This window comes from Bufo gargarizans, chromosome 4 (genome assembly GCF_014858855.1).
Source record: "Bufo gargarizans isolate SCDJY-AF-19 chromosome 4, ASM1485885v1, whole genome shotgun sequence".
NCBI lineage: Eukaryota > Metazoa > Chordata > Amphibia > Anura > Bufonidae > Bufo > Bufo gargarizans.
Window position 1 is genome coordinate 417,329,565 of NC_058083.1, and position 14,754 is coordinate 417,344,318.

The window sequence follows — 14,754 nt, forward strand, 5'->3', positions numbered from 1 at the left end:
GGAGAAAAGTAAGGAGAAGAATGTCAATCATCAGCAAATGGGTGGGGAGAACAGGATCTTATGAATAACTGACTCTTCTCAGGCAGATTCGCCTCTTCTCCATGCTGCAATGATTATGATGCTGGTTCTCAGCAACCACTTACTTTTAGCTCACGAGTGACACAGCGTGGAATTCAGCCTCTGTCACTGTCCTCCCCTGCATAACGGAAACGGGACGGATACGTTTTGCAGCCCATAGACTTCTATTATGACGGAATGCCTCTAAAGGCATCCCGTTATGCATTCCGTCATATAATTACGTTATGGTCCGTGGTAAAGGAATCCATAATGTAATTCACCTATTACCACCAAACGAAGTGTGAACGAATGTCAAAATATGAAATGCGCTCATCTCTAGTGAAAAACTGTGAGCCTTAGAATGACTGTCTTCGGTACATTTACACTGACTGAATATTACACAGGATTAGTAAATCTGCTCCATTGCTACTAAACAGCAGTAGCGGTGTCGTTTGCCCAAGGAATAATAGGACATAAATTCTGTAGAGCTCCTGGCTCCAAGCAGTAATGTCTATGTGTAAAGGGCCCTTAGGCAGGATGATACATCAGGCGATTGTTGGGAAGGAAGCGGCAAGCACCTGCTCGTCAATGAAGGAGACCACTGTACTTGCATGCAGCCAACTCCTCCATAGTTTGAGGAACAACAATCAATAACGCCATTGCTTGCCGCCTACCAACTCGTTGTTTGCCGGCAGTAGAGCGTGTTTACACTGCACGATCTGCCCCCGGCAAATGACGATTTTTGTGTCCGCACAAATGATCTATTACCTGATGAACAAAAGTTTTGCTCATTCATCAGGTAACTGGTGGCACCTTTACACCACCAGATCTCTATCCAGACACATTAGCGATTATCTGGCGGATTCTCAGCCCATGTAAAGGGTCCATTAGAAGGAAGTCAGGAGCCGATTTAGGCCTAATCAGCATGATCACTACCATGTGTCTAAAATTGCTTTCAATTAATCCCTTCATTTGATTGAGCATTGATTTTCTATGCACCCAAGTGCCAAATATAGCTTAAGCTGCATTTACATGGTGCAATGAGCAGGAGGAGGTGCTCCTTCCCGACAGTCGACTGCTTGTTCAGCAGAGGAGACCTCGCATTTGCTATTGTGATCGCATGTCCTCATAGAGCTGCAATGTTTCTGGGCAGCAGATTGCTGTTTAGATCGCACGATCTGCTGTCTAGAAACTATAACTTAAGTGGCTGCATGAACGTCAGGATCACCCGATGAATGAGCGTATCGCTCGTAAATCGGGTGACAGTCAGTACTTTTAGGCTACTTTCACACTAGCGTTCGGCTGTCCGCTCGTGAGCTCCGTTTGAAGGGGCTCACGAGCGGACCCGAACGCTTCCGTCCAGCCCTGATGCAGTCTGAATGGATGCGGATCCGCTCAGACTGCATCAGTCTGGCGGCGTTCAGCCTCCGCTCCGCTCAGTAGGCGGACACTTGAACGCTGCTTGCAGCGTTCGGGTGTCCGCCTGGCCGTGCGGAGGCGTGCGGATCCGTCCAGACTTACAATGTAAGTCAATGGGGACGGATCCGTTAGAAGATGCCACAATATGGCTCAATCTTCAAGCGGATCCGTCCCCCATTGACTTTCAATGTAAAAGTCTGGACGGATCCGCTCAGGCTAATTTCACACTTAGCTTTTTTTTGCCAATTTAATGCAGACGGATCTGTTCTGAACGGAGCCTCCGTCTGCATTAATATGATCGGATCCGTTCAGAACGGATCCGATCGAACGCTAGTGTGAAAGTAGCCTTACACGGGCAGATTATTGGGAACGAGCGTTCGCAGGAAGTTCGTTCCCGATCATCTGTCAGAGTCTGCACAAGTAAATCCACCTTTAATGTTAGAAACTGATCCTCAAATTAGATTTCTTATTCCTACTTTTACAATGGCGATTGAGATTAATCTATGAAAGCACTAGAGAGAACAACTTATGGGGTAATTTATCAAACTTGTGTAAAGTAGAACTGGCTTAGTTGCCCATAGCAACCAGATTCCACCTTTCATTTTCATCTCATTTGGAAAATAAAAGGTAGAATCTGATTGGTTGCTATGGGCAACTAAGCCAGTTCTACTTTACACCAGTTTGATAAATGACCTCATTAATTCCGCTACTACTTCTTGAGCTACTAAAAATCATGTGTGTAGATTTGGCCTTGTTCAACCCATGTAAGAGGTTGAAGAGGAACATAACAACACTGAGTGGTATGTAGGTAGGATTACATTTTGATCAACTATATGTGTAGATATGTTAATGTATGCCAAATTTTATTTGAGTGAAATTCTGAGCAAATGCTGTTTGCAGTGTAAACCTTCCCCCCTCCAGGTAAATGTATTTAGTGAATAACAGTGCATAGGTACCTAGCTGTATTCCAGTGTGTCTTGATGGATGGGAGTGCTTCTGGACAAAGCTCATTTTTCCCCAGCCTTCCCCTGTATGCGCACAACGTAGACTGCGCTGTCAAAGTATTACTGGATGATCCCCCTCAGCTAGAAGTTATATCTTTTATTTCTGACGGCACATGAGCAAAATGTTTTGTGGTATACAGCATTCCCTTCTTCAGACAGTGAACAGATATGAAGCTAATGGTGACAGATCTGCTTTTATCCGCTTACTGCATCTCTACTGCACTTGGATGCCAGTGGTTCTGCAGCGCACCTTCCATCTATACAGGTGTAATAAGTGTGGTGCCTCTGCACATATCCGCAAGGTGAGCACAGGAGCCGGTGTTCCTGGTGTCAGTCAGTTTCCATTACTTACACAGATGCTAGTGCTCTATAAAGCACTCTCCTCTTTTTGCTGTAGCACGTCACAATTACACGTGGCACATATACAGGTAGCACCAAGTTATCGCTGTGGTTCCTGTAAGCATTCAGGTACTCCTGCTTTTCTTACCTAGCAGGTGTACATCACTCCACCAGTTGTGTAAATAACCATTTTTGTGTTGGCTTTGATTATTGTACTACAAGGTACAGTATATATAATTGAGCCATACCTTGTGGTTGTGCATTGTACAGTGATGGGTCTACAGAGGGTATATTTTGCGGTGAAGGATGAACATCGGCATTGCTTGCTACACCTACAAAACACAAGAATAAAACAATTAAATGAACATAACTATATCCAAACAGAGTGTGACATTTTATGCCCTAAATCCATATTAAATCACTTTAGTGAAACCATCAAAGGGAAAACAAAACCGCATTCACACGACTGTGGGGCCGCTGTGCCTGTTTTGAGGACTGTAAACCGCGGGTCCGCAAAACACAGACACTGGTAGTGTGCACTCAGCAGCACACTGCGGACCCATTGACTTCATTAGGTCTGTGATCCTCAATACACGGCGAAAGAAAGGACTTGTCCCATTTTTTGTGGTGCCGGCACATGGACCCAGAAGCGCATGGAAGGGCTTCCTTGTGTTTACAGCTCTTCCGTGCCATGTCCTATTTTTGCTGCATCTTATGGATAGTGGACCCTTTGAACGCAAGGGGTCCAAAATGCGATGTATTTATTATCCATATTGCTTCCTTTGCTGGCTGGATTCATTATTCCATTATTTTATATACACTACTCATTTTCATGGTTATAACCACCCTGCAATCAGTCAGCGGTGGTGGCGCTTGTACACTATAGAAAAAAAAGCACCAGCCTATGTGAGCTCCCACAATCCCAGCCACCAGAGAGGCCGGCACTTTTTCCTGTAGTCTCCTAGTGCCGCCCCAGCTCATTAGTCTTCACTGCACTGGGCGGCGAAATCCCGAGCATGTCCAGTACTATCTTCCTGGCATCAGCTTCACCTTGTCTCTTCGTGCCTGCGCCGGATAAGGTCCCCGGCACCCTCCAGCTCCAGTAAAAAGATAGTACTGGGCATGCGCGGGATTTCACTGCGACGGGAGAAAATAAAGCCGCCCAGTGCAGTGAATACTAATGAGCTGGGCGGCACTAGGAGACGGCGGTTGGGGCTCGGCTGGGCACAGAACTAAATGAGGGACAGCCCCTTGGGCACAAAGTAAGGTAATTTGCATATTGATAAAAAACACTTTTTATAAGTAACGGAAAGGCAGCGAGGGGTGATAATGGTATAGTTTAATTAAGCATATGAAGACCATAGAAGAATATATGTCACTTTATTTGCTCTAACGGCCTGTCAGTGTGCCTTTAAATGATACTGAAATGAACTCTTAAAATATCTGTCTACCAGCGGTGGGTCACATGGAAGCCCAGATACAATGTATCAGTGATGTGGCCAATAACACTACGTGCATGATAAAAGACGCCCTCGGGCGGTACCACCTTATTAACAATAGAAGTGAAATAAATATGACCTGAACTAGTACATGAAGTATTCTTTGTAGATATCAGAAGGATTTCCCTCAGATAAAGATATTTAGTATTGTAGTAGGGATCATATCAATGTGTGCAAATGATTTAACGCATAAACACTGGATAAGGAAAGGAAACACCTTGCTCATTTATAAGCAAAATAAAAATGATAATTAAAATGAACAAGCGGATGCCTTCCAATATGTTCTGCCTCTGGCTAACAAATTTCAGTAAATTAAATCTTACATAACCAGCCTCTTCATATAAAGTCTCTTTTAGTAAATACTGGGGCATCTTTGTATTGTAACATTGCTCTATTATTCCTTAAAGAAATTCAGAAATGATTGATAACTGAGTGTTACCATATTGGGGGCTACCCAATCTTACATTGTCCAATCAGCACTTGCAGTGTAGGGAAAACTCTTTAACAGTCTTTAAAGGGGATGTCCGGTTTTCTCATATTGAGGACCAACCCTCAGGAAAGGTCATCGATAACAGATCGGTGGGGCAGTGTAATTATAGCTGCTCTGTCCCATTCAAGTGAATAGGATGGAGGAGCTGTGACTTCAATGATCGCCACTGCGAAGTTGATGGCGAGCAGGCAAACAGTGACAAGAATGCAGCGCTCGCAAGAGTGCCGCATTCTCTTCGATCAGCTGATCTGCATTGCTGTTGGGAGTCAGACCTATCCTGAACAGTCTCTCTTTCATACTTGGTGTCCTTGTAATATGTGACTGAATATATCTTGGTGGTGATCTTATTTTCCGTGCCTTTTTGATTTCTTTGTAAAGATGGCTTTATGAAAAAAGATACTTCTGCATTATTTTATATGTATCCTGTGCAGCACATATGTACTACTGCTTGATCACCATACAAGGAGGTTTCCAAGATTTTTTTAAATTTGGTAGCTGTGCAAAATAAATACAAAAAGCCTTGCTCACCTTTGAAATGTCCCACTAGTCCAAAGAGCCGCACTGATACCCTCTAGGCCTGCAGCGTTCAAGTGCTGTGAATGGACTCAGTGGTCACGTGTTCATGAACAGCATGTGACTGCTGCAGGCCAAATGGAGATAGGAGTGGTGGAGACCAGACCAGCTAAGCAGACCAGTGGGACATTTAATAGAGGGGTTTGTGTATTTTTTTTTTTTTTCTTGCTTTACGTATCCATTTACACTGTCAAATTTGAAAAACTTTAGGAATTTTTGTAGTAGAACGAGAACATTACTTTCAGTAGAGGATATCCACAATGATTTTGAGATCATATTGACCACCTACAGTACACGCAATCTGCATGGGAGCTTATTATTTTTGAATAAAAATTGCACAACATTTTTCATAAAGATAGTCAATAGTGTCGCACTGCGACACAACAGTGGCACAGAAATCCAACTTGGATGGATTTTTTGCGACTGCCGTGTCGCAGTCACAGGACGTCAAATGTTGCAGTGCGACACTATTGTCTATCATTATAAAAAATGTTGCATAACTTTTCTTTGACAAGAAGTTGGCCAACACACCCACTGTATGACCCAGCACGGCCTTAGTGATGTTTCTATGTACAGATATACCCTCTTGTATGCTAGCAATTAGTTTTGAGCGAATCGAGCTTGGCATCATAGATCCAAAGTCAATTCGTTCAAACACTTCATTTTAATACTGCACAGAGACCTTGATACTAAAGCCGACTTTGGATTCCTGTTTTAAAATGTTTTTAGAGTCGTAGAATCAAAGCCTGAAGTTATTCACGAAGTCTTGTGCAACTTCGGACTTAACGAATTTTGTCTCCGCAAAGCAATGTTCTGAGACAGGTCTCCGTGCAGAATTAAAATAAATTTTTCAACGACTCAACTTCGGATCCATGATCCAAAGCTCGATTCGCTCAAGCCTACTAGCAGTGCACATGTTACATATTATGCAGCAGAGGGAGAAGAGAGTGTGAAGGGTCTTAATTACACATATACACAGCCATGGAGAAATAAATTAATTAACATCAATGTAACATGACCCTGTGACATCAAAAGGTCTCTATTAACTTTCCTTTCCGTCTTTAAAGTTGGCGCTCGCTCCTGAGCGATGTGGGCGCCATAGCCGCGGGTCGCCACTTGCTTCTTATAGCAAACACCCACAACTCATGTCCGCAACTGGCAGTAATGCCGATCGCGTACATTTAACCCCTCAGATTCCATGGTCAATCCTGACCACTGCATCTAAGCGCGCTGAAAACTGAAAGCGCATGCTTCTGATGGTGCTCTGGCTCCCCCGAGCGGCGATCGGAGGAGCCGAAGCGTGTTTGCAGCAGCCCCTGTCTTTGTGAATGACAGAAGGCTGCTGCATAGTATTTCCTATGAAACCCTTGCCTGTAATAGGGCTCCATAGGAAACAAGCAATTTTCTCATAGATTTCAATGCTAGTGGAGTTATTGGAGTTAATGAGAATAGAAATCTAATGATTGCATGTTATAGTTCCCTGTAGGAACTATAAAAAAAAAAAATGTAAAAAAAAAGTTTGGGAAAAAAATAATAATAATAATAATTACCCTTTTCCCAAAATAAAAATAAAACAAAATTTTTTAAAAAAATACACATCATGGGTGTCGTGATGAGCGAAACCGCCCATAGTATAAAAATATAAAAATATATTCCCCACACGGCAAACAGCAAAACGGAAAAATCGCTCAAAAAGTCATACACACCTCAAAATGGTATCAATGAAATGTTTAGATCGCCCAGCAAAAAATTTACCCCCATACAGCTCTGTACACATAATTACAAAAAAGTTATAGGGGTCAAAATATGGCGACAAAAAAATTAAACAGATCTTTTCCCACTTTAATTTTTTTATCACTATATAAACGCAAGAAAAACTATACATCTAAGGTATCACCGGATTCGTACTGACCTGTAGAATAAAAGTAACCAGTCAGTTTTATCGTACATCAAACGTCGTAAAAAAATTAAAAAAATTAAAAAAATTAAAACTGTGGTGGAATTGCTTTTTTTTTTGCCATTTCACCCCATTTGGAATTTTTTTCCAGCTTCCCACTACATCTTATGCAATATTAAATGGTGGCGATGGAAAGTACAACTTCTCCCGCAGAAATCAAGCACTCGTTATGGCTGGGAAGGCAGGGAGCACAAAAAACAAACAAAAAAAAACCTCAGGGGGTGAAAGGGTTAATTGTGTCCACACTCCATCCACTGTAGGGTCACATGACATGTTAAACTCACGTGTGTTTGAAGCAGCTGCGTGATCTAGCAGAAGGTTAATATCTACCTCCCACTCGATGTCACAAGGCCCCTACTGTGGATGGAGTTTTGACAAAACCACAAATTTAGCAAGGAAACCCTTAGTGCACCCACTGATTCTGCATTACTGTAAAGCTACTTTCACACTTGCGGCAGAGTGATCCGGCAAGCAGTTCTGTCGCCAACGTATGTCAACTGATGGCATTTGTAAGACTCATCAGGATCCTGATCAGTCTTAAAGATGCATTGAAATGCAGGATCCGTCTTTCCGGTGTCATCCGGAAAAAACGATCCGGCATTTATTTTTTGGGGTCTGTGTATGCGCAGACCGGAAGGACGGATCCGGCATTCCGAATGCCAGCACTAATACATTCCTATGGAAAAAAATGCCAGTTCCGGCATTCAGGCAAGTCTTGAGTTGTTTTGGAGGGAGATAAAACCGTAGCATGATGCTCTGCAGTTTTATCTTTTGCCTGATCAGTCAAAAAGACTGAACTGAAGACATCCTGAACGGATTGCTCTCAATTCAGAATGCATGGGGATAAAACTGATCAGTTCTTTTCCGGTATAGAGCCCCTAGGACGGAACTCAATGCCGAAAAAGAAAAACGCAAGTGTGAAAGTACCCTAAGGCTACTTTCACACTTGCGGCAGGACGGATCCGACAGGCTGTTCACCCTGTCGGATCTGTCCTGCGGCTATTTCGCCGTGCCGCCGCTCCGTCCCCATTGACTATAATGGGGATGGGGGCGGAGCTCCAGCACAGCACGGCGAAAGGCCGCCGGACTAAAATTACTGCATGTCAGGCTTTTTAGTCCGGCGGCTTTCGCCGTGCACCGCCGTCAATGGGGACGCAGCGGCGGCACGGCGAAATAGCAGCAGGATGGATCCGACAGGGTGAACAGCCTGTCGGATCCGTCCTGCCGCAAGTGTGAAAGTAGCCTAAGAGGAGTCACATTTACATTATAATATGTAATAATTCAAATAAATAATACGCACTTTATTGTGTTTTGTTACGCGCATGTTTTCTGCCAGTGGGGAAAATATCTTGCCTGAAACTGGTCCGTGGTACAAAAAAGGTTGGAGACACTGCTGTACAAGACTTCAGACATAAGGGAGGAGATGCTTCCAGTAAAGGAAAAAGCTAATAAACATCAACTGAATTGTAAGGCATTCCTTCTTTGATATAAGATCACACAAAGATGTGTGTTAAATTGAAAAATAGGATTCTCTTCAAGAATTAAATGCAGGTGTCCTTTATAAAATGCATATCTTCTTTTCAGCTATTACTACAAACTGACACAGTATTAGAATGTATTGGCTCCGATGAGCCGAAGTTATTACTTTGCGAAGTCTCTACTTGGAACCGAACCAGAGTTCGGGAAATGTTTTTTTTACAGTAGAAATCAATTTATGAAATTATTACGCGAAGAAATAACTTCGTTTCATCAGAGCCAATACATTCTAGTATTGTACGGAGGACTTGCTCCGTACAGTATTGAAACAAAGTTTTATGCAAATCAACTTCAGATATTTCATCCGAAGTCGATTTGCTCATCACCAGTGATAAGTGATGATAACTGGACAACCCCTTGCCCTTCCATAATCACCAACCTTTAGGAAAACTCCTATAAACTGTATTATTTTTTTTTGTTTGCGCCTCAGCTTCAACATTTTCCTGGCAATTAGGGCTCATGTACACGACCGTATGATTTTTGCTGTCCGCAAAACACGAATCCGCAAAAACAAAGACTGCGGATCCATTGTAATAATGCCTGTCATTGTCTGCAAAACGGACAATAGTAATTTTTTATTTTTTATTTTTTTTTGGGGGGGGGGGGGGGGGCAAACGGACATGCGGGCATACAGACACAGAATGCACACATAATCATTTCAATTTTTTTATTATTTTTTTTTCAGTCCCCATTGGAATGAATGGTTCCATTTACGGACCTGTTAAAAAAAACAGACAGAAACGGAAGAAAGGTTTGTGTACATCAGCGCTTAGCAGTATCGACAATAAGGAAGCAACACATTGATTCCAGGATTGCCGCAACTTGGAGAGAAGAGAGGTGCGTCAGCAGGCCATCCATTAGGGTACTTTCACACTTGCGTTTTTCTTTTCCGGCATAGAGTTCCGTCACAGGGGCTCTATACCGGAAAATAACTGATCAGGCATATCCCCATGCATTCTGAATGGAGAGCAATCCGTTCAGTTTGCATCAGGATGTCTTCAGTTCAGTCGTTTTGACTGATCAGGCAAAAGAGAAAACCGTAGCATGCTACGGTTTTATCTCCGGCGAAAAAAACTGAAGACTTGCCTGAATGCCGGATCCGGCATTTTTTTCCATAGGAATGTATTAGTGCCGGATCCGGCATTCAAAATACCGGAATGCCGGATCCGTCCTTCCGGTCTGCGCATGCGCAGACCTTTAAAAATGAAAAAAAAAAAAAAACGGATCCGTTTTGCCTGATGACACCGGAAAAACGGATCCGGTATTGCAATGCATTTTTCTGACTGATCAGGCATTTTTATGACTGATCAGGATCCTGATCAGTCAGAAAAATGCCTGATCAGTCAGAAAAAATGACATCCGTTTGCATACAGTTTGCCTGATCAGGCAGTCAGTTCAGGCAACGGAACTGCCTGCCGGAATCAAACAACGCAAGTGTGAAAGTACCCTTAACTATCATTGCAGTAGTACTTCGCTTGCTTCTCTATATAAGATATACCATTGAAATAAAATACACATTGCAATGAAATATGGTTTCAAAAGATAAATGGAAAAAAATAATTTAGAAAGAGTCTATTAAAGGGGATGTCACGAAAATCTTTCTACATTTTTCAATCCATCTGGTTTTTAATACTTTTGTAACTTTGTGTAATTACATAGCATAGCCACTGAGTTATTCAATAAAATGTATCTGTATAGCGCCACCTGCTGTTTGTTCTTTTTCCTTATTTCTCTGTCCAAGTCAGTAACATCGCACATGGTGAGTTCCGTCCTTCAACTGCCACCAGCTGCATCTAGCTTTGACAGTTACTGCAGAAAGGACATACCCCCCTAACTGTCAGCTTGCAGTACATCAAGCAGAGCAACTGGAGCAATAAATGGGGAGATTTCTAGATCCATGTGAGGTACAGGGCTGGTTCTAGCTTTGTTGGATATTGCCATGTATTATATGATGTCTCATTTTCATTGTTTACATTAATCATGGGATGATCCCTTTAAGTTTCTGTTTGCCTGTACTGAAATAAGCATCTGACCTTTGTATTTGGTTTTCAGTTTTACCTAAAGCTTTACAACTCAGTAGCAACAAATGAACAGTGCAATCAGTGTATAAAGAAGTGCTTCTTACCAGTATTGGGAGGTACCTCTGCCGGTGTGTTGGCTGGAGCATGTGCCCCAGGAGGGATCTGGATTCCAGTGTAGTTAGAAGTTGACATGTTTCCTGGTTGGTATGTGGATGATGACCTTTCAGGGTCTAGATTGCTTGCAGATGATGTCTCTTCATCATATTCATCTGTAGGAGGATATACAGATCTAGTTAGTAATCAACACAAAATGGCAGAATGTAAATGCCAGGGTCAATGAAGATATCATTTACACCCAGGTAACCAATGAGAACAGCGAATCTGTATTTCTTGTATGAAAGAGCTACAAATGTACATAACGTCATTCATTTTCTAACTAAAAACTATAGCTGGATCTACAGCGACATGCCAATGTATTACTAGCATTCATAAGAAAAAAATAAAAATAAAAATTTAAGCATAATGCTTTACTTTTAACCCAGTGAGGTTTTTTCTCTTTCTTTGTGGATACACAGGCCTTTATTACAGACATTTGACCCTTTAGTGACCACCAATACGTTTTTACAGTGGTTACCAAGGGGCTTTAGGCTCGGTTGCTGCCTTTCTATGGAGAACTGGCCACCCCTGCAGCGCAGCTCTCTTATGACTCAGTGCCTCAGTCTATGTCTATTAGGTCTAATAGATTGCCTGTCAGTTTCCTACTGATAGCATAATACTTACATACTTATGTAATACAGTGCATTATGGAAGCAATCAAAGGATCACATGTCTGTGTCCCCTTTTGGGATTAATAAATAGCAAAAGTAAGAATTAAACAGTTTTATTTTTTCTTTAAATCTCCAAGTTAAAAAATATTCCTTTTTTCCCCATTTAAAAAAAAAAAAGCTTTTCAATGAAAACATTTGAACAAATGCTCCCTATAGCTGGAATTAACGCATCCATAAAGCCCCAAACACATAATGCAATTTATCAGACATAGTTAACAAAAAAACCTTGTCAGAATTGCTATTTTTGCTTACTCAACACCAAAAAAAACTGAATAAAAAGTAATCATGAAGTGTTATGTACCGTATATACTCGAGTATAAGACGAGTTTTTTTGGCACATATTTTTGTGCTCAAAAAGCCCCCTCGTCTTATACTCGAGTCTCGATTTGGCCGACCCGAAAATGCCACTGCAGCGGGCGCGTGACTGACGTCACTTAATAACGCTCCTGCTTCCTGAAGTGGGAGGAGCATTACTTAGTGACGTCAGTCCCGCGCCGGCCAGCTCGCTGCAGTGCATTCATAGTGACAGTGAGTACAGAGGCCAGACCTGTTATCAATAGGAGAGAGATTGTTTTACACACTAGTAAAATACTTTACACACAAAGTATTTTATGTGCGCAGTTTAGGACACATGAGGGGACACATAGGACCATGAGGGGGACCAGCATAAGATGCTATATGTCTTATGCTGCCCCCCCCTCATGGCCCTATGTGTCATAGCACATATTCCCCTATAACAGCGTCCTCCACAGATCCACCCCATAACAGCGTCCTCCACAGATCCACCCCATAACAGTGCCATCCACAGGTCCCCATAAGTGTCCTCCACAGATCCCCCACAACACTGTCCTCCACAGATCCCCCACATAACAGCGTCCTCCACATATGCTGCATTTCCCACCCTAGTCTTATACTCGAGTCAATAATTTTTCCAATTTTTTGGGGGTAAAATTAGGGGCCTCAGCTTATATTCGGGTCGGCTTATACTCGAGTATATACGGTACCTCAAAATGGTACCAATGAAAACTACAAAACAGCCCACAAAAAGCAAACCCTCATACAGCTCTGTAGACAGAAAAAATTAAACAGTTATGGGTCTTGATATGTGGCGATGCAAAGACATTTTCTTTCTTGAAAAAGTTTTAATTGTGCAAAAAGTAGTATAACGTAAAAAAAAAAAAAAAAAACATATTTGGTACTGCTGCTAAATGTTATCATGCTATTTATGCCATAAAGTGAATGTCACATAATTTACAACATAAAAACGTAATGGTGGCATTGCTGTTATTTCCCATACCCCTAAAAAGTTACAGGGTTATTTATAAAAGGAGTTCTTCCTTATGCCCCATGGAAGCTTGTTCAGTCACTCACACAGGCCGTGGTCTCTTCTGCCCAGGTCCTGACCGGATGTGCACACTGCTTTTCCTGTTCTGCTGCATTTACTACTATGCACATCTGGTCAGGACCTGGGCAGAAAAGCCCAAAGCCTTTGTGAGCGGAGGGGAATGGCAGCATCAGTGGCGCAAGGGGTGAGCATTAGAAAGAACTGCTTCTATAAAAACCCCTTTTAATCAATGAGTTATACAGACTTTAAAATGGTGCCATTAAAGGCTACTTTCACACTGGCATTTTGATTTCCGTTTGTGAGATCCATTCAGGGCTCTCACAAGCGGTCCAAAACGGATCAGTTTTGCCCTAATGCATTCTGAATGGAGAAGGATCCGCTCAGAATGCATCAGTTTGCCTCCGTTCCGCTTTGGAGGCGAACACCAAAACGCTGCTTGCAGCAAAACTGAGCCAAACGGATCCTGACACGCAATGTAAGTCAATGGGGATGGATCCGTTTTCACTGACACAATATTGCACAATAGTAAACGGATTGAATTTCAATGGTGTTCAAGACGGATTCTTTTGGCTATGTTAAAGTTAATACAAATGGATCCGTTCTGAACAGATGCATGCGGTTGTATTATCTGAACGGATACGTTTGTGCAGATCCATGACGGATCCGCACCAAACGCAGGTGTGAAAGTAGCAAAATACTACCACTTGTCCCGCAAAAACAAAAGACCTCATACATCGATGAAAAAATTAAAAAGTTATAGAAACACAAAAAATGCTTAGTCACTAGGGCCCAAAACCGACTGTTAATACATAGAGGATCCTAACCATACACACCATACCTGGATGGGAAAGTGCCCCCTTAATAGAGGAGAAAATAGAGGTTCCACTCTTTTTTGTGAGGCAGACTGAGGTGAGCAGCAAACAGTACTGATCATTTTTGCTGGAAAACGTGACTATGGCATATAAATTTGCCTTGCCCCAGGAGCACACATACATGAGGTACCAGTGTTCTGCATAATTTTCAATACAAGATTCACTTTCAAGTTTAAGCGAACAAACACATATTTCCCATATACTATAAAGAAAGAACATACCCACTCAAATATATCTTCTGCTTTATCAAAGGTCCAAAACTTAAAACAGCTATACAACAGTGCGATAGCAGCACAATTTCTGCTAATAAAAACAGAACTTCATGCTAATGTCATCTTATTGCTGCTGTCCAAGCAATAATAGTAACAATTTGGGCTATAATGTTGTAGCCCTTTCTCAAGCTGGAGTGGTGCACTCAGCTGCCTCTCAGGCATGTTACTTCACATGACCTAAGGAGGTTGCGGCACTACTGCCAGCAGAGGTCCCGATCAGATACTGATGACCTATCCAGAGGATAGATCATCAGTTCAAAAATCTTAGAAAATCCCTTTAAGAATTTCCTATGTATTTGCCAATGCTTTTATAAAAAAAAAAAAAAAAAGCTCCCGCTCCCAAATTTAACAGATTTCATTGCTCAACTATCTCCGGGAATCCCATCGAAATGAATGGAGTGGCCGTGCACATGCCTGACCAGTCAGTCCATTCATTTTGAGGGGCCTCTCCTTGTGATTGGTGGTGAGCCGAGAGGTATGGCCCCCACCGATCTAATAGTTATCCCCTATCCTGTGGATAAGGGATAACTTGACATAACCAGA

The 14,754-nt window shown here is 42.2% G+C and overlaps 1 protein-coding gene across 1 annotated transcript in view; it reads right to left on the bottom strand.

The window, feature by feature from the left end:
- VTA1 (vesicle trafficking 1) overlaps positions 1-14,754 on the bottom strand; it is a 249,869-nt gene that overhangs the window by 28,611 nt on the left and 206,504 nt on the right. The window contains exon 7 of the mRNA XM_044289753.1: positions 3,068-3,151. Within this exon, the coding sequence (XP_044145688.1) occupies positions 3,068-3,151 (84 nt within the window). The remainder of the gene's footprint in view (positions 1-3,067; positions 3,152-14,754) is intronic.